Genomic DNA, 20520 nt, shown 5'->3' on the forward strand with positions numbered 1-20520 from the left:
TTACGTCCCCGTGTCCCTTCAAAAGAGTTCATTACACATCTGGCACGCTGGCAAGGAACAGTAAAAATCATGGGTACTTACAGTTCGTTCTGCAGGGTATGGACACTGTCTGTAATTCTTCAGATACATATCAGGTGAATCAGGCCAGGTAATGCGATGAAAGGCTAAAACACAGAAGAAACAGTTAGGAATATTTTTTCAAAATAATCCACTGTTAAACCTCAGATATTTTTGAATATTTTTACTAACAGCGTGCCACTAATTGTGCGCATTTTCATATCGAAAGATAAACAACCTCTCATCTCCATACTACGCCACCCAATGGTGAGGGCGAGCTTTTTTAAATTCGTTTATGGGATGTGGGCGTCGCTGGCAAGGCCAGCATTTATTGCCCATCCCTAATTGCCCTCGAGAAGGTGGTGGTGGTGAGCCACCTTCTTGAACCGCTGCAGTCCGTGTGGTGAAGGTACCCCCACAGTGCTGTTGGGGAGGGAGCTCCAGGTTTTTGACCCAGCGACGATGTCGGCGATATATTTCCAAGACGGCATATAACTTGGAGGGGAACTCGGAGGAGATGGTGTTCCCATGCGCCTGCTGCCCTTGTCTTTCCAGATGGTAGAGTACCCACTGTGTTCTCAACTACAGAAGTAAGCCACACTGCAGAAACAGCTGGGCAGCTTTTGTTGAAGCAAACTTTGCTAGACTCCATCTTGCTGGATTGCTTAGCCTAACCTGTACATTGACACCCAACTCTCTTCTTTCCTGAATGTACTAAGTGTAACCTTCTACAAAGTCAGTAACACTCTAGCACAGAAAAGGGATTGCACCGGATACATTCCCATATCCGAACTCGCACCAAGTCCTGTTTACCTTTCACCCCAGTGCTTGTTGACCTACATTGGCTTCCAGTCCGGCAATGTTACAATAACCAGTTAAATAGGTAACATAGATCAGAATTTACTCAGGTTTTATTTAGAGTGTTGCATAAATGCTTTGGACTGCACCAGCTCAAATATCATAAAGAAAATATTCAGCCACAAGAGGGAATGCAGCAATTAAAATGATCTAGGGCCCTGGTGAGACCGCACCTGGAGTATTGTGTACAGTTTTGATCTCCTTACCTAAGGAAGGATATACTTACCATAGAGGGAGTGCAACAAAGGTTCACCAGACTGGTTCCTGGGATGGGGGGTTTGTCCTATGAGGAGAGATTGAGTAGACTAGGCCTATATTCTCTGGAGTTTAGAAGAATGAGAGGTGATCTCACTGAAATGTACAAAATTCTTACAGGGCTTGACAGGGTAGATGCAGAGAGGATGTTTCCCCTGGCTGGGGAGTCTAGAACTAGGGTTCACAGTCTCAGAATAAGGGGTCAGCCATTTAGGACTGAATTGAGGAGATATTTCTTCACTCGGAGGGTGCTGAATCTTTGGAATTCTCTACCCCAGAGGGCTGTGGAGGCTCAACCGTTGAGTATATTTAAGCCAGAGATCGATAGATTTTTGGATATTAATGGAATCAAGGGATATGGGGATAGTGCAGGAAAGTGGAGTTGTGGTCGATGATCAGCCATGATCTTATTGAATGGCGGAGCAGGATCGAGGGGCTGAATAGTCTACTCCTGCTCCTATTTCTTATGTTCTTATGTAATTATCATCCTTGTGTTCAAATCCCTCGCACCTCCTGCTCTCTGTAACCGCCTACCACCCTCCGAGATCTCTACGCCAATGTTCCTGCTAAGCTGTGCGGCCGCACAGTGGTCTGGCTGTCCCACGCTGGCCGCTCAACAGCTTTTACATGGAAGAAACTGCACATGCGCGAAAATTTGAATGGGCCACGCAGCCAGTTAAAGGGAGTGCACACTAAAAAAAAAAAGGGAACATTGCTCTGCGCTCCTCCAATTTTGCCCTCGTGCATTCCCGATTTTAATTGTTCCACCATTGGCGGCCATGCCTTCAGCTGCCTAGATAATCTTCAGCTCTGGAATTCCCTCCCTAAACCTCTCCGCCTCTCTTTCCTCCTTTAAGATGTTTCTTAAAACCTCTCTCTTTGACCAAGTCTGTCCTGATGTCTCCTTATGTGGCTCGGTGTCATACTGTGTCTGTTAACGCTCCTGTGAAGCACCTTGGGACGTTTTACTAGGTTAAAGGCGCTATATAAATGCAGGTGGTTTTTGTTCCAGGTCTGTACGGCTCAGCTACTCGCTGTATAAGCTCTCTGAACCACTGGGAAAGCTTTCAGCATTTTCGGTTTCTATTTCAGATTTAAGGGTTTCGTTTTTAAAATCAAAATCACGTAGGAGTGATTCGCCGAAAAATCTTGATGCTGCAGTACCCAGTTAAATTGGTGGCATAGATCAAAATTTACTCAGGCTTTATTTAAAATATGCTTTGGTCTGCATAAAACCAGAATACAAAGACAGACAGACTTGCATTTATATGGCGCCTTCCACGACCTCAGGGCATCCCAATGCGCTTAACAGCCAATGGAGTACTATTGAAGTGGAGTCACTGTTGTAATGTGGGGAATGCAACAGCCAAATTGTGCACAGCAAGCTGCCACAAACAGCGATGCGATAATGACCAGATAATCTGTTTTTGTGCATAAAACCAGCTCAAATATCAAAGAAAATATTCGGCCACAACACGAGCAGCAATGGTCGAACGACATTTTACGCTCGACTTGCCAGATGGGGGTAGCGCGAATTCCAGCACAAGTCTGGTCTGTGCTGACCTCTAATATTTTAACAGGCAGTGTTTCCTGAAGTGGAACATTCTCCGCTGTAAGCAATCACAACCTCTGGTGGATGGGAAGCTTCCCAATTGCCGCAGACTGTCCTCACCTACAATTTGGCTCGACTGTTGTTTACCCAGGAGCGATGGATTAGAGCCTACGCGCTCCAGCTACCACACGCTCAGTCAGTGCGGGCAAGGCGGCGTTTCATGGTTTTCTCAGGCCATTACCTTGGTCTGTTGAGCTCCAGAGATTTGTCGCTCTGTTTACTAAAGATTCAAAGTGCCTTTTGGCTTTCCTTCAATATCAAGATTCTGATTATTTTAACATTAAAAAAGGAATTCATTCCCATTCTGATTTGCTGATTTTTTTTTCTGCACCACTAGAAAATGATTTCTGAAAATCAACAAGACATGAAGGGTTAACGAAGGGTCTGCCGGTCGTCAAGTGCTTCCAGCAGGTCTATCTATTACTCTAGGAGAAGCTGCACAGGATTTATAGCCAGAGCCGTATTATGTAGGAGTTAGGCTCACAGCCAACCCTTCATACAAAATGACTCTGTTGAGATGTACAGGGCCCAGGGATGGGTCAGGAGGATTCTGTGCAGCACTGATGAGATTATCATTCAAAAACAACTCAATGGGTACACAGCAAGGACTTCACATCACTGCTCCGCCCCTCCCACATAGCACAGATGGTTCAGACAACAAGCAGCTGAATCATACAGACAGGAAGGCCCGAAGTTTCGGTGACTCCAGCACTGGGAGTCTTAAAAAAGCAACAACAACTTGTATTTATATAGCACCTTTAACGTAGTAAAACGTCCCAAGGTGCTTCACAAGAGTGTTATAAGAAAAAATTTCACACCGAGCGCCACATAAGGAGAAATTAGGACAGGTGACCAAAAGCTCAGTCAGAGAGGTAGGTTTTAAGGAGCGTCTTAAAGGAGGAAAGAGAGGTAGCGAGGCAGAGAGGTTTAGGGAGGGAGTTCCAGAGCTTAGGGCCGAGGTAACGGAAGGCACGGCCACCAATGGTTGAGCGATTATAATCAGGGATGCTCAAGAGGCCAGAATTAGAGGAGCGCAGATATCTTGCGGTTGTGGGGCTGAAAGAGATTACAGAGATAGGGAGGGGCGAGGCCATAAAGGGATTTGCAAACAAGGATGAGAATTTTGAAATCGAGGCGTTGCTTAACCAGGAGCCAATGTAGGGTCAACGAGCACAGGGGCGACGGGTAAACAGGACTTGGTGCGAGTTAGGACACGGGCAGCCGAGTTTTGGATCACCTCAAGTTTATGTAGGGTGGAATGTGGGAGGCCAGCCAGGAGTGCGTTGGAATAGTCACATCTAGAGGTAACAAAGGCATGGATGAGGGTTTCAGCAGCATTTATATAGTGCCTTTCACGACCACCGGACGTCCCAAAGCGCTTTACAGCCAATTAAGTACTTTTGAAGTGTAGTCACTGTTGTAATGCACAGCAAGCTCCCACAAACAGCTTTGTGATAATGACCAGATAATCTGTTTTTAATGATGTTGATTGAGGGATAAATATTGGCTAGGACACCAGGGATAGCTCCCCTGCTCTTCTTCAAAATAGAGCCATGGGATCTTTTACATCCACCTGAGGGGGCAGACAAGGCCTCGGTTTAACATCTCATCCGAAAGACGGCACCTCTGACAGTGCAGCACTCCCTCAGCACTGCACTGGGAGGGTCAGCCTAGCATTATGTGCTCAAGTCCCTGGAGTGGGACTTGAACCCACAACCTTCTGACTCAGAGGCGAGGGTGCTGCCCACTAAGGTTCTAGACCTCAGCTAATCAAGCTCGTAGTGATAAACTGCCTTTAATTACTTTTATTAACGGCAACAAAAGTACAGAGTAGCGCTACAAAGTTCAACAAAAAAAAGTTATAGTTACCACTCTGCCAACAAGAGGTATGGGCTTCACTGCGCTGTTATCTCTTAACTCTGTTCTAACAAACTGGTGGCGATATACACCTTATATTGGTGGCTTGTGTAGCATCTATCCTTGCAGTGTAACGGAATGTTGTCATCATTGGCCCCTTTTGTAAAATATAATTACCAATTTCCCCTTTGATCACACCCATAACCACACATCCTCTTCGCTATACGATAAAGGAATAAGAGGTGTAACAGCACTTGCTAGCAGCCTACACAACCAGAGATTGCTCAAGAAATAGGCTACTTTAAAAGTAGGCATTGAGACCGTTCACAGTGACTTTTGTTATTTAAGAGGCATGCAACCAGGCATGACCACGTTTGGCTAGGCTGACCCCGAGGAGGGCTGGCTCTCCGGCATTTATTAACCCGACAGGAACATCTATTAATTCTCCTTCGCAAGCAAAGAGCATAATGGCATGAAACATCTTATTTGTTCAGCAGAATCCTGTCGGCCTGAGATCTATAGCTTGCTCCCCAGCATGTCAGCTTGACATACGTTGGTAGCACCCTCGCCTCGGAGTCAGAAGGCTGTGGGTTCACAGTCCCACTCCAGAGACTTGAGCACAATAAATCTAGGCGGACACTCCAGTGCAGTACGGAGGGAGTGCTGCACTGTCGGAGGTGCCGTCTTTTGGATGAGACGTTAAACCGAGGCCCCGTCTGCCCTCTCAGGTGGACGTAAAAGATCCCATGGCCACTATTTCGAAGAAGAGCAGGGGAGTTATCCCCAGTGTCCTGGCTAATATCTAACCCTCAATCAACATCACCAAAAAAGATCCTCTGGTCATGATCAGATTGCTGTGCGGAAATTGGCTGCCATGTTTACAACAGTGACTACACTTGAAGAAAGTACTTCATTGGCTGCAAAGTGCTTTGGGACGTCCGGTGGTCATGAAATGCGCTGTATAAATGCAAGCCTTTCTTTGGTTTTTATTACTTTGCCAGTCTCTAGTTCTGTGGAAAATTCTGACCAAAAGATTAGCTCAGCCGTTCAATGCTATGATCGGTTGCCTTTCTCTCTGGTGGATTCTCACTCCTCAGTCGGGCGTGGTCAGTGGTTATTGGGCGGCTGTTAATAGAACTTGCCTTTTTTTTAATGTAGCGCCGCCTTTCACAACTTCAGGATATCCTGAAGTACTTCACAGGCAATAAAGTACCTTTGAAGTGCAGTCACTGTTGCAACATACAAAATAAAATCTACATGCAAGTACCAATATGGTTCATTTTTAACTATTTTAATAATCCTTTGCTGAATGTGACCCGCGCCAAGTGCCAGGATCAGGCCCACCGTAAAAAACAAGTTTGACACCTATGCTTTATACAACTTGCATTTATATAGCGCCTTTAACGTAGTAAAACGTCCCAAGGTGCTTCCTTCTTCTTAAGCAGGAACCGAGGATGACCTGCTTCCACACTAAAAATGAGTTCTCAGGTGACTGATGAGTCCAATACGGGACCTACAGTCTCTGTCACAGGTGGGGCAGACGGTGGGTGGGGTGCTGGGTTGACGTGCGTTCCTCGCGCTGCCTGCGCTTGGCTTCCGCTTGCTCCCGGCAAAGAGACTCGAGGTGTTCAGCGCCTTCCCGGATGCTTCTCCTCCACTTTGTGTGGTCTTGGGCCAGGGATTCCCAGGTGTCGGTGGGGATGTTACACTTTTTCAAGGAGGCTTTGAGGGTGTCCTTGAAGCATTTCCTCTGCCCACCTGGGGCTCTCTTGCCGTGTCGGAGCTCCGAGTAGAGTGCTTATTTTGGGAGTATCGGGCATGTGGACGATGTGGCCCGTCCATCAGAGCTGATCGAGCGGGGTCAAAGCTTCGATGCTGGGGATGTTGGTCTGAGCGAGATCAGCCAGGATCTCATTGAATGGCGGAGCAGGCTCGAGGGGCCGAATGGCCTACTCCTGCTCCTATCTTCTATGTTTCTAGAACACTGACGTTGGTGCGCCTATCCTGCTAATGGATTTGCAGGATCTTGCGGAGGCAGCGTTGGTGGTACCTCTCCAGTTTTTTTTTTTTTTTTTTTTGAGGTGCCTGCTGTACATGGTCCATGTCTCTGAAGCATACAGAAGGGCGGGTATCACTACTGCTCTGTAGACCATGAGCTTGATGCTGGGTTTGAGGTTCTGGTCTTCAAACACTCTCTTCCTCAGGCAACCGAAGGCTACACTGGCACACTGAAGGCGGTGTTGGACTTTCATCATCGACGTCTGCCCTTGTTGACAGTAGGCTCCCAAGGTATGAAAAGTGGTCCACGTTGTCCAAGGCCTCATCATGGATTTTGATAATCGGGGAGCAGTACTGTGTGGCAGAGGCAGGTTGGTAGAGGACCTTTATCTTAGTGTTTAGTGTAAGGCCCATGCTCTCGTACGCTTCAGTGAAGGTGTTGATGATGGTTTGGAGGTCGACCACTGAGTGTGCACAGACGCAAGCGTCGTCTGCATACTGTAATTCGATGACAGAGGATGGGACGACCTTGGATCTGGGCTGGAGGCGACGGAGGTTGAACAGTTTCCCGTTTGTTCTGTAGATTAGCTCCACTCCAGCGGGGAGCTTATTGAGGGTGAGATGGAGCATTGCAGCCAGGAAGATCGAGAAGAGCGTTGGTGCGATGACACAGCCTTGTTTGACCCCAGTTCGTACGTGAATTGGTCTGTGGTGGAACCGTTGGTCAGGATCATGGCTTGCATGTCATCGTGAAGCAGGCGGAGGCTGGTGACAAACTTTTGAGGGCAGTCGAATTTGAGGAGGACACTTCATAATCCCTCACGGTTGACGGTGTCGAAGGCCTTTGTGAGGTCAAAGGAGGCCATGTACAGCGGTTGGTGCTGTTCCCTGCATTTCTCTTGTAGTTGACGTGCGGTGAAGATCATGTCCATTGTGCCCCTTAGTGGGCGGAATCACATTGCGACTCTGGGAGGAGCTCTTCAGCCACTGGGAGAAGGCGATTGAGGATGATTCTTGCGATGACATTCCCTGTGGCAGACAGCAGGGAGACTCCTCTGTAATTACCGCAATCGGACTTGTCACCTTTCTTGAAGATGGTCACGATTACGGCGTCTCTGAGATCCCCTGGCATGCTCTCCTCCTTCCAAATAAGAGAAATGAGTTCATGCCAGTAGTGCTTCTCCACCATGTTTTAGCGCCTCGGTGGGGATTCGATCTGCTCCTGAGGCCTTGTTGTTCTTCAGTTGTCGGATGGCCTTTTCAACCTCATGCCGGGCTGGGGTTGTGCTGAGGTGGTGCCAGGTAGCATGCTGCAGGATGGAGTTGAGGGCACTCGCGTCGAAGACAGAGTCTCGGTTAAAGAGATCTTCGAAGTGCTCCTTCCAGCGGGCACTGACTGCCTCTCTGGGAAGGTGTGATCGGCAGAGAGGGGATAGGGAAAGCCAACTGCAACGGTACCCTCCTCCTGACGAAATGCTTAGAACATGGCCTTGTCATAACCAACACCTTGTTCCATCAGAGAGACAAGTAGAAGGCTTCATGACAGCACCCTCACTCCAAGCACTGGCATCTGCTGGACTACGTCATCGTCCAAGCAAGGGACTGCAAGGACGTCCGCATCACCCGCGCCATGACAGGAGCCAACGACTGCTGGACAGACCACCGCCTAATCCACTCTGTCATCTCCATCAACGTAGCCCCAAAACAGCGGCGGCAACAGAAACAATGCCGCAGGAAAATTAACGCTGGAGCACTCAAAGGTCCTGCTAAGAAAGCCCTATTCAGCCTCCGCCTCACAACCAACCTGTCAAATCCCAGTGATTTAGACACACAGAGTGTCCACAGCGCCTGGTCTGCACTCAAGGCCTCCATAATCAGCACCTGTGAAGAGACGTTCGGTCACTCGACCAGGAAACACCAAGACTGGTTCGACGAGAACGACTAGGAGATCCAGGCGCTAATAAGCCGCAAGCGCAAGGCATTCCTGATCTGGAAACAGCAGCACAACTCGAGAGCAAGAAAGCAGCTCTACAGACGCCTGAAGGCCAAGGGCCAACAAAAAACTCGCGACCTAAAGAACAGATGGTGGGTGGAGAAAGCGCAGGAGATCCAGCAGCTAGCTGACAACCACGACGTGCGTGGATTCTTTAGCGCAGTCAAGACCGCCTATGGCCCAAGCACCCAAGGTCCTACCCCACTGCAGGCCAAGAATGGAGAGGTACTCATCAAGGACTTTGCCTTTTTATCAGGTAGATTCTCAGGGGGGAATTTTCCCAGCCCTGGGGAGGCAGGTATGGAGGCGAGACTGCCGGGAAAATGGCAGAAACTGGGAGCAGGTATCGAACCCGCCCCCAACCCGCCTCCGTGCCATCTTCCCAGGCGACGGGTCCCCGACTCGCGCTGGGACCCATTTCCTCGAGGCGGGAAGGGGATTACAGCCAATTAACTGCCTGTTAATAGGCAGTTAAGAGGCTTATCCCCATTTTACATACACAAGTGCGGGCTTCCCGACGGCTGCAAACCTCGCCAGGGTCAGCGAGGCGAGCAGTGGGTCTGCGGGGGTGAGAAGGGTCGAAAGGTCCGCAGTAGAAGTGAGTGATGGGTGCAAGTGTGGAGAGGTAAGTATGGGAGGCGAGTGTAAAGTGTTAGAAAAAGTTTACTTACCTTTGCTTCTTCCTGCAGGCTTCAACCCTTGGGGATCCAGAGGCTCCGACATCTCAACGGCAGAAATGACAGAATGGCGGCTGCATTCTCCGATGCAACAGTCATCTGCTTTCTGCTCAGGAGAGGGGTTTGGTGAGTCTTCAGTACAAGGACTCACCTTAGAACAGAGGTTTTCCGTGTTTGACAGCTTCTCAAATCTATCAAACGCTGACAATTCATCTGTCAAAGCATCCCCATTGATAAAATCCAGCCCGCTCTCCTCGATTGGGCGTGGCTTGCCTTTTTTTTTTAAATGTAGCACCGCCTTTCGCAACTTCAGGATATCCTGAAGTACTTCACAGGCAATAAAGTACCTTTGAAGTGCAGTCACTGTTGCAACATACAAAATAAAATCTACATGCAAGTACCAATATGGTTCATTTTTATCTATTTTAATAATCCTTTGCTGAATGTGGCCCGCGCCAACTGCCAGGATCAGGCCCACCGTAAAAAATGAGTTTGACACCCCTGCTTTATACAACAACAACTTGCATTTATATAGCACCTTTAACATAGTAAAATGTCCCAAGGCGCTTCACAGGAGCGTAAATCAGGCAAATTTGACACCGAGCCACATAAGGAGATATCAAAAGCTTGGTCAAAGAGGTAGGTTTTAAGGAGCATCATAAAAGAGGAGAGAGAGGCGGAGAGGTTTAGGGAGGGAATTTCAGAGCTTAAGGCCCAGGCAGCTGAAGGCACAGCTGCCAATGGTGGAGCGATTATAATCAGGGATGTGCAAGAGGCCAGAATTAGAAGAGCACAGAGATCTTGGAGGGTTGTGGGACTGGAGGAGGTTACAGAGATAGGGAGGGGTGAGGCCATGGAGGGATTTGAAAACACGGATGAGTATATTAAAATCAAGCCGCTTCCGAACAGGGAGTCAGTCAGAAACATAGAAAAATAGGAGCAGGAGTAGGCCATTTGGCCCTTCGAGCCTGCTCCACCATTCAATATTGTTGGAGGAAAATTTAAAATGGCACCGTAGTGCCTGCTGAAATACTTGACATTTATTGACATTTTGCAGGCACTGGCATAACAGACAGCTGACTTGATCTGCTTGCACCAACTTGTGATATCACTTGTACAGACGTAAGACAGGAACGGCTAGTCAACTGTTGGGGTAAAACTGTAAGAGCGAAAAATTATGTTTAGGACGAACAAGGGAGGTAAAGGGTGTTTAAGGGCGGGGTTACGCAACTGGCAGGACATAGGTATCACTGTGAGAATAGGGTTGTGAAATACCAACATGTCACATGAAAGAAGCTAGCTAACAGTAATATAATTAAGTTGTTTGTGAAAGAAGCTAGCTAACGGTATAATAATATAATTAACTTGTTTTTGACAGAATGTGATTAAGGGTTGCTAAGGTATCGGATTGGCCAAAGTTGAAGGATGCTAAAGTACCAGATTGGCCAAGGAATTAATGTAATAATTGCTGATATGGTACCTTTCCTGTTTTTAAACTGTATAAAAGAAGCTCGGCTACTATTGTAAAACCGAGAAGCTGGCAGCTGAGACCGCGGGGTCTACTGTTCTTCTTCTCCCAGAGTGCTCTGTACATTAAACTGTGCATTTTTACTTCTCTCAAACTATTTGGTTGTGTGAGTTTATTCACATAAGTGACCTCGTATATCACTTGGCCCGCTCAGGCTCCAATTAGACCCTAACAAATATGGCTGATCCTCTATCTCAATACCATATTCCCGCTCTCTCCCCATATCCCTTGATGCCTTTTGTGTCTAGAAATCTATCTATCTCCTTCTTAAATATATTCAGTGGCTTGGCCTCCACAGCCTTCTATGGTAGAGAATTCCAAAGATTCACCACCCTCTGAGTGAAGAAACTTCTCCTCATCTCAGTCCTAAATGTCCTACCCCGTATCCTGAGACAGTGACCCCTTGTTCTAGTCCCCCCAGCCAGGGGAAACATCCTCCCTGCATCCAGTCTGTCTAGCCCTGTCAGAATTTTATACGTTTCAATGAGATCCCCTCTCGTTCTTCTAAACTCTAGTGAATACAGGCCTAGTCGACCCAATCTCTCCTCATACGACAGTCCTGCCATCCCAGGAATCAGTCTGGTGAACCTTCGCTGCACTCCCTCTATGGCAAGTATATCCTTTCTTAGGTAAGGAGACCAAAACTGCACACAGTACTCCAGGTGTGGTCTCACCAAGGCCCTGTACAACTGTAGTAAGACATCCTTGCTCCTGTACTTAAATCCTCTTGCAATCAGCAAGCACCCTTGCTCATCACTGCTATGTGACAGCCAGCATGGTTTCCCCCGGCTGTTCTCCCTCTTTGCTTTCACATTCGACTAAACTTTATTACACAGAGAAAATGTTGCCCAAGTGTCCCTCCTTGCCTGAGTTTAACACCCCGCCCACCCTCCGATAGTCCCCCTCCAACCTAACCCTGTATTGATCCGGGTGCCGGTCTGTCTCAACCCGTGTTTCTCCAGTGCGCCCATCCCACATTCCAGTGTTAGCTTTGACTTGATTGATTAACTCGACGTGCCCCACTAATGTCAAATCAAAGCAACTGCCCTGCTGTTTTCCTAACTGCATCACTCTTAGCCACAAGCACATTGTATAATTGTTCTGCCTGGTGACTCATTCGAGGGCCATTTGTTTAAACATTTCCTGACAAACGACTGCAAAGCAGCAATTAAGCACTGATCAGTTACTGATCAGCCACCAATACTAAAGCAAAATTCTGCGGATGCTGGAAATCTGCCTTTTGCCTCGCACCATCATCCATTTTGCCATTTAATCTCTCCTGCCTTCCAGCCCATCATAGACCTTTCCCTTTTGTTCTTTCCTCCACTCCCCTCCTCCTCCCTTTCGCTGCCTCTGCACTTGCTTAAAATCTGTTACATCTCTAACTTTTTTCAAGTTCTGACAAAGGGTCATCGACCTGAAACGCTGACTCTGTTTCTCGCTCCACAGATGCTGCCTGACCTGCCGAGCATTTTCAGCATTTTCTCCTTTTACGACACTGCGACTTAAGGATCATATCATGTTTGGGAAATAAAAGTTAACATTTACACTTTATATAAAACAAAGCATAGCAAATGGTCAACTAGCAGATTTCCTCAAATCAGTCACGCCAGCCATGGGCTTTCTGCTGCCAGCGTGATTATCCCTTGCCGGGCTGGCCTATTATAGTCTCCGCATCTATTAGCTACCCTGCCCAGGGTGCCGGCTTGATTCTTGCTGCAGATGCCTGATCTCTCAGGCCGCTCAAACCAGTCGGCAGTGCTGCTATCCTGTTTTAATCCGAGTTCATTAAATCATGTGATGGAATACTCTCCACTTGCCTGGATGAGTGCAGCTCCAACAACACTCAAGAAGCTCGACACCATCCAGGACAAAGCAGCCCACTTGATTGGCACCCCATCCACCACCTTAAACATTCACTCCCTCCACCACCGGCGTACCGTGGCTGCAGTGTGTACCATCTACAAGATGCAGTGCAGCAACTCGCCAAGGCTTCTTCGCCAGCACCTTCCAAACCCCACGACTGTAGTGTATGTACCTTTAAGGGGAGAACTACTTTTTACAGCTCCTGTATACTGTAGTACCGGCAGTGACCACACCTGTATATAAACCGAGTAGGGATTTGTACGTTCAGTCCGTAAGGGTGACCCCGAGCTTCCGGTCGCCTGTCATTTCAATTCACCGCTCCATTCCCACTCGGACCTCACCGTCCTTGGCCTCTTGTACTGTTCCACGGAAGCTCAACGTAAACTCGAGGAACAGCACCTCATCTTCCGATTAGGCACTCTGCAGCCTTCCGGTCTCAATATCGAGTTCAACAATTTCAGATCATAACCTCGGCCCCTATTTCATTTTCACTTATATTTTTCCACTCCTTTCCTTTCCCCCCCTCCCTTTCCTTTTGTTTCTCTCTCACACCTGGCAGCTATCTTTTGCCCTGCCAGTACACTTTACACCTAATCACAGCCTATTACCATCTCGTCTAGCTTCTAATCTCTTTTACTTCTTTTGGTTCTTTTATTCTTTTGTCCGATCGCAGCCCTGCCTTCGATCTAGTTCCTTTTCTCTCCAGTTTTGAAGAAGGGTCAAACCCGAAACGTCAACTCAAATTTCTCTCCACGGATGTTGCCTGACTTGCTGAGTTTTTCCAGCATTTTCTGTTGTTATTAGGGATTTGTACTGTAGCTTTAGAGTAACCCTCATCCAGTAAACACCGTTGATTGTTCCTCTGCAGTCTCTGTCTATTTATTGAAGGGCACCATACATCAAGATTTACGGATTTAACATTGGCGACGAGTCGATTTGAACCTACCTGCAACTCTGCAGAAGAAGGCCGATTCCAGGGGCACGGGCGTCGACCATCCGGTGGAGACTCCAGCGAGACAGGCTGGCAGCAGGTACGGCGCAGACCCTTCCTGGACGGCGGCGGCTGGAGCCGACCGACGGCACAGGGGAAGGCCGAGCAGCGTCGACGGTGTAAGAGAGGGTAAAGCGCACAGGGCGCAGCCGGGGTTGATGTCCGAGCGGCGTCGACGGAAAAAAAAGAGGGTAGAGCGCACGGGGCGCAGCCGGGGTTCAGGACCAAGCGGCATCAACAAGAGAGGCACGCAGGAAAACGCGCAGAGCGCGGCCGGTGTTCAAGGGCTGAGCAGCGTCCACGGGGGAAGAAAGGAAAGCGCGAGAGACGCCATTTGAGCCGCAGCGGAGAAGAAGGGAGAGCGCGGGAGACGCCATTTTTGAGCCGCAGCGGAGAAGAAAGGAAAGCGCGGGAGACGCCATTTTGAGCCGGTCTAACCACACCAAAAAAAAAAAATGCCGAAGAGTGGCAGTATCACAGCGTTCGACAATGAAGTCGAAGATTGGACGACATACGTCGAACGCATTGAAGTATACTGCAAGGCGAATTAAGTGCCAGATGACAAGAAAGCGCTGGTATTGTTGAATTCAATGGGGGCAAAAACGTATGGGTTACTGTGAAACCTAGTAACCCCAGAGAAACCAGCGGAAAAGAATTTTGAAAACAGTGTCAATCCTACGGGGCCACTTAAACCCCACACTGCTGCTGATAGCAGAAAGATTTAAGTTTAACAAAAGGAACCAGCATAAAGATGAAAGTAATGCTGAGTATTCAGCGGAACTGCGCAAGCTATCGAAACACTGCCAGTTTGGAACGGGACTAGCAGATACTTTAAGGGACAAGTTCGTGTGTGGGCTTCAAAGTGAAGGAACCCAGAAACAGCTTCTATCAGAAAAGGATCTTACGCTGGACAAGGCTTTCAGCATGGCAGTATCACACGAAGCAGCAGCACGGGGCGCGGCTGAGATACAACGGGACCGCAAGAATATGGCACAAATGAAATGGCATACGGAACAGTGAAGTGCTATCGCTGTGGCAGAACAACACACGACCATAAGGATTGCTGGTTCAAGGACCAAGTGTGCAGACAGTGTGGAAAAGTAGGACACATAGCAAGAGTCTGCAGGTCGGAAAAGAAAACCAGCAGCAAGAAATCTCCACAGGAGAAGTACAAGAAGGTACATAAGGTGACGGAGAGTAGTTCAGACGAACAGAAAAGGGATACAGACTCCGGAAGCAAGGAGCTGGGTTGTCTGAAACTACATAATGTGATCAAAACGGAGGATCACCAAACTATCTGGATCACGCTCAAGATAGCAGGAGTCCAAGTGAAAATGGAATTGGACACAGGATCAGCCCTAACAGTCATAAACTGAAGGGACTACAAGCGGCTATTCTCACATATACCCTTGAGAGATACAGAGATCGTCTTGAAGACATACATGGGGCAAAAAGTCTACCCCAAAGGAAAAATAAGGGTGAACGTTATATATAACGGCAAGAAAACACCAAAAATGGACCTATATGTATTGCCAGAGGGAGGACCACCACTACTAGGACGTGAATGGATCCGGAAGATACAGCTAGATTGGCATTCCATACAAGCACTGACTGTAGATGCCAAAAAGGATGACGACGTCACACCTGGACGACTGTCAAAAATGCTAACTGACGCACAAGAAGTGTTCCAGGAGGAACTCGGAACACTAAAAGGCATAACAGCGATGATCAAAATAGAGGGAAATGCAAGCCCAAAGTTTTTTTTTAAGGCCAGACCGGTGCCTTATGCGATCCGCCCAGCCGTCGAAGCAGAGCTGGAAGGTTTGGAATGTTCAGGAGTACTGTCCAAAGTGGACTGGAGCGAGTGGGCTACACCCATCGTTCCTGTAATGAAGAGGTCGTTGAGTAATACGCCTGGGGAACCAAAGAAGGTTCGCATCTGTGGGGACTTTAAGGTGACAGTGAACCCAGTCCTTCACACGGTACAATATCCGCTTCCGCGGATTGAAGCTATTTTCGCCTCGCTATCTGGAGGAAAACGCTTCACTAAGATTGATCTGGCCCAGGCGTACCTGCAAATGGAGGTAGAAGAAGCCTCGAAACAGTACCTCACGATCAACACTCATAAAGGTCTCTACCAATACAACCGGCTGGTGTTCGGGGTAGCATCAGCTCCGGCTATTTGGCAAAGGGCAATGGATCAAGTCCTGCAAGGGATTCCAGGGACCCAGTGTTATTTGGATGACATCCTGCTCACGGGCGAAAATGACAGTGATCACCTCGCCAACCTGGAGCAGGTGCTCACTAGATTGAAGGAATATGGGCTCCGAGCAAATCGCCACAAATGCAAGTTTTTCCAGAAGCAGATCTCGTATTGTGGCCACGTTATTGATGAAGAGGGGTTACATAAGTCCCCTGAAAAGATTGAGGCAGTAGTCAAGGCTCCAGCACCGGAAAATGTGTCACAACTGAGGTCGTTCCTCGGGCTGGTGAACTACTACCATAAGTTCTTACCAAATTTGTCTACCGTACTACACCCACTGAACACCCTACTGCAAACGGGGGTACCATGGAAGTGGAATGACGAATGTAAACGAGCTTTCCAGAAGAGCAAAGAATTGATCACATCAAAAGAGGTGTTGGCTCATTTCAACCCAGCACTACCAATTAGGTAGCCGTGTGATGCATCACCCTATGGCATTGGAGTGGTGCTGTCGCACAAATTCTCGGACGGCTCAGAGAGGCCAATAGCCTTTGCGTCACGATCACTAACCTCAGCCGAGCGTAACTACGCCCAGATTGACAAGGAGGCCCTCAGCCTAATATGGGGAGTGAAAAAGTTCAACCACTATCTGCACGGGCAGAAGTTCACCTTGCTGACTGACCACCAACCACTTGTCTCCATCTTTAATCCAAAGAAGGGCGTTCCGGTGGTGACTGCGCAACGGCTACAAAGATGGTCCCTTTTTCTAGGGGCGAACCAATATGAAATCGAGTATAAGGGCACGAAACAGCATGGAAACGCTGATGGGCTATCACGCCTGCCACTGCCTACTGCGGAGGAAGCACCAGCAGTGGACCCTGTCGAAATATTTCATTCGACTATAATTGAACGCTTGCCTGTAACTAACGCTGATATAGAGGAGACCCGAAATGACCCGACACTGTCTTGGGTATATGACTTGACGGTGAAGGGATGGCCAACACATGACGACTCACTGTTGCCAGCATTCTCATCCAGAAGAGAACAGCTGTCAGTATACCAGGGGACCTTGATGTGTGGATCCCAAGTGGTAATTTCACCCAAGTTAAGGGAGAGAGTGCTCAATGAGCTTCACGAAGGCCATCTGGGAGGGGTGAAAATGAAAAGCCTTGCTAGGGCTTATGTGTGGTGGCCGGGGATCGATCAGCAAATCGAGGACCTGACCAAGAGCTGCTCAGGATGCCAGAAGGTCCAAAATGCACCACCACATGCCCCTCTACACCCATGGGAGTGGCCCTCATCTCCATGGCAACGGGTGCATATTGATCTTGCTGGTCCATTCATGGACTCAATGTTTTTAATAGCCGTGGATGCGCACTCGAAATGGCCTGAGGTGATCAAAATGTCCTCCACCACCACGGAGAAAACTTGCAGTCCTACGGACCATATTTGCCAGGAACGGCTTGCCAGAGCAGATTTGCTCTGATAACGGACCACAGTTTGTGTCCGAGGAGTTTCGAAAATTTATGAAGAGGAATGGGGTAAAGCATTACACATCCGCCCCGTATCATCCAGCCACAAATGGATTGGCTGAGAGGTTCGTACAAACCTTTAAGAAAGCAGTAAGGGCCATGTGCGATGACGACATTCCACTGCAGCACAAGGTGGACAATTTCCTGTTAGCCTACAGAAATGCGGCACATGCAGTCACCAACCAGACCCCGGCCATGATGTTCTTTAACCGAAGGTTGAGATCTCGTCTGGATTTGCTCAGACCAAATGTACGAAGAGATGTTGAGAATAAGCAATTCCAGCACATCAATGAGAAGCCGGCAAGGAGCTTCAATGTAGGGCAACCAGTCTTGGCACGCGACTACCGAACAGAGAAATGGCAACCAGGAACGATATGCACACGGCAGGGGCCACTAATGTACACAGTGGATGTTGGGGAGAACATTGTGAGACGCCATGTTGACCAGATCCTAGAGTCACAGGAACGAGTCAACCCCATGTCTCGCCCTTACGTACCTGGTGATGAACCCGACATACCGGTAGCACGTACCCCAGAAACAGTAGCATCGGAAGCTGATGAACCAACCGACAACAGGGGCCAGAATCGCCTCAGCACCAAGAGCAAGACATTCAGGAAAGGCGCTATCCAGAAAGGATCGGGAAGCCTCCCCAAAGACTGAATTTATAAATAGACTATTTTCAGTTAATGTTGCATGTTAAAAGTGTTAATTGTAATTAGTTGATATTTAATTGTTAAATGAATGTTATGGTACTGTTAATCTAAAAGGGGATGAATTGTAATGTATGTACCTTTAAGGGGAGAACTAGTTTTTACAGCTCCTGTATACTGTAGTACCGGCAGTGACCACACCTGTATATAAACCCTGAGTAGTGATCTGTATAGTTAGTTCTAGAGCAACCCTCATTCAGTAAACACCTGTTGAATCGTTCCCTGCAGTCGTTGTCTGATTATTGAAGGACACAACATTAAGATATACGGATCTAACAGTTTTGGGACTGTGTCAAAATCCTGGAACTCCCTACCTAACAGCACTGTGGGAGTACCTTCACTACACGGATTGCAGCGGTTCACGAAGGCGGCTCACCACCACCTTCTCAAGGGCAAATAGGGATGGGCAATAAATGCTGGCCTTGCCAGCGACGCCCACATCCCATAAAAACAAATTTTAAAATGTTTTTAAAAAGCTGGGAGGAGGAGGCTCGTGTGGAGCATAAACACCGGCATAGACCAGCTGGGCCGAATGGCCTGTATCTGTGCTGTAAATTCAATGTGACTGGTGTGTATTTCCAGCATTTTCACTTTGTATTTCAGATTTCCAGCATTTGCACATTCCGCCCCACCCCACCCCCCAAAATTAACCTTTACCTCATCTCAGTCACCTTTTTTAACCTTGGTGGTATCCAGTACTAAGGGCCCTTGCCGTGGCTCAGTGGGTAGCACTCGCGCCTCCAAATCAGAAGGTTGTGGGTTCAAGTCCCACTCCAGGGACTTGAGCACAAAATCTCAAGGCTGACACTCCCAGTGCAGTACTGAGGGAGTGCTGCACTGTCGGAGGTGCCGTCTTTCGGATAAGACGTTAAACTGAGGCCCCGTCTGCTCTCACAGGTGGATGTAAAAGATCCCATGGCACTATTTCGAAGAAGAGCAGGGGAGTTCTCCCCAGTGTCCTCTCCAATATTTATCCTTCAACCAACATAACAAACAGATTATCTGGTCATTGCACTGTTGCCTCACAGCGCCAGGGACCCGGGTTCGAATCCGGCCTCGGGCGACTGTCTGTGTGGAGTTTGCACATTCTCCCCGTGTTTGCGTGGGTTTCCTCCGGGTGCTCCGGTTTCCTCCCACAGTCCAAAGATGTGCGGGTTAGGTTGATTGGCTATGATAAATTGACCCTTAGTGTTAGGGGGATTAAATACGTGGGGTTATGGGGATAGGGTGGGATATGTGTTGGTGTAGGGGTTATGGGGATCGGGTGGGATATGTGTCGGTGCAGGCTCGATGGGCCGAAATGGCCTCTATCTGCACTGTGGGGTTTCTGTGATTCTGTGATTATCACATTGCAGTTTGTGGGAGCTTGCTGTGCACAAATTTGCTGCCGCGTTTCCCACATTACAACAGTGACTCCACTTCAAAAAATTACTTCATTTGCTGTAAAGCGCTTTGGGACGCCTAGTGGTCGTGAAAGGCGCTATAGAAATGCAAGTCTTTCTTCACCTGGGCTCTCAATAAAAAAATAACGACCAAAGAGAAACAAATGTTTGGGTCGGTGTAAATGAGGTGAGCGTTCAGACAGCTGCCTTACAGGTCAGCTGTTTTCTAACACCGACTAGCCATTATAACCTACTAGCTGTATCTACCCTCCTTTAAGTGCTTCAGAAATCTGTTGTAAAATACAAGAACAACAAGTATTTCACAGATGCTAATCCTGCGTGGGCTGATCTAAAAGCCTAGGCAGAACCTTGTGAATTCATTCTCAATGAAGCATTTTCTCAGATGACGAATTTAACAATAGTGCTATTTGCATCTCATTTAAAAAAAGAGCTTCACGCCTGAAGGTAAGAGCAGTGGGGGTGGGGGTGCTTTTTGAAAAGCAGACTTTAGCCACTTTAGTTAACTGGTGACTTAAGGCTGCATGCAGTCAACTGCAACTGTAGTCAGTGGTTTCACGTTGCAAGAATACAGTGTAAATGCGTCCTGAAAGCGATCTCACTCATTTCAGAATTACTTTGGGCTTTAATAACTCATTTACACTACACAAGTTTAGCAGGAGTGTGAAGCTGCAACTACTTTGCACTCAACTCAACATGAATGCACTGTAAACGACCTCGCTCTCTCGCCATTAGAGGCACCGAACCCCTCCTTAAGCTGTGCTTTTGCCCAGCGAAGCACTTAAGAAAGATCTGCTGTCTTACACAGTACACAGCAATGTTCCCTGTCATTTTTTTTGCTGCCGCGCAGCCCATTCAAAATACCACACACACACACACACGGGCTTTTTTTGCATTGAAAAGCCGGCAAGCTGTCTGCGCGGGATCCCTGGAGCGCGGCGCGGCCAGGCAGCTTAGCTTAAAGGGAACATTGGTAAATAGTA

General features: G+C 48.1%; 1 protein-coding gene across 5 annotated transcripts in view; it reads right to left on the minus strand.

The window, feature by feature from the left end:
- Window positions 1-20520, minus strand: part of LOC147105115 (uncharacterized) — a 104784-nt gene that overhangs the window by 75709 nt on the left and 8555 nt on the right. For all 5 annotated transcript variants that reach the window (XM_086011197.1, XM_086011196.1, XM_086011195.1 and 2 more), the window contains exon 2: window positions 82-164. In XM_086011197.1, the coding sequence (XP_085867323.1) occupies window positions 82-129 (48 nt within the window). In that variant the 5' untranslated portion in view covers window positions 130-164. The remainder of the gene's footprint in view (window positions 1-81; window positions 165-20520) is intronic.

This window comes from Somniosus microcephalus, chromosome 18 (assembly GCF_052327205.1).
Source record: "Somniosus microcephalus isolate GS21.2 chromosome 18, FLI_Smic_1.0, whole genome shotgun sequence".
NCBI classification, from domain to species: Eukaryota; Metazoa; Chordata; class Chondrichthyes; order Squaliformes; family Somniosidae; genus Somniosus; species Somniosus microcephalus.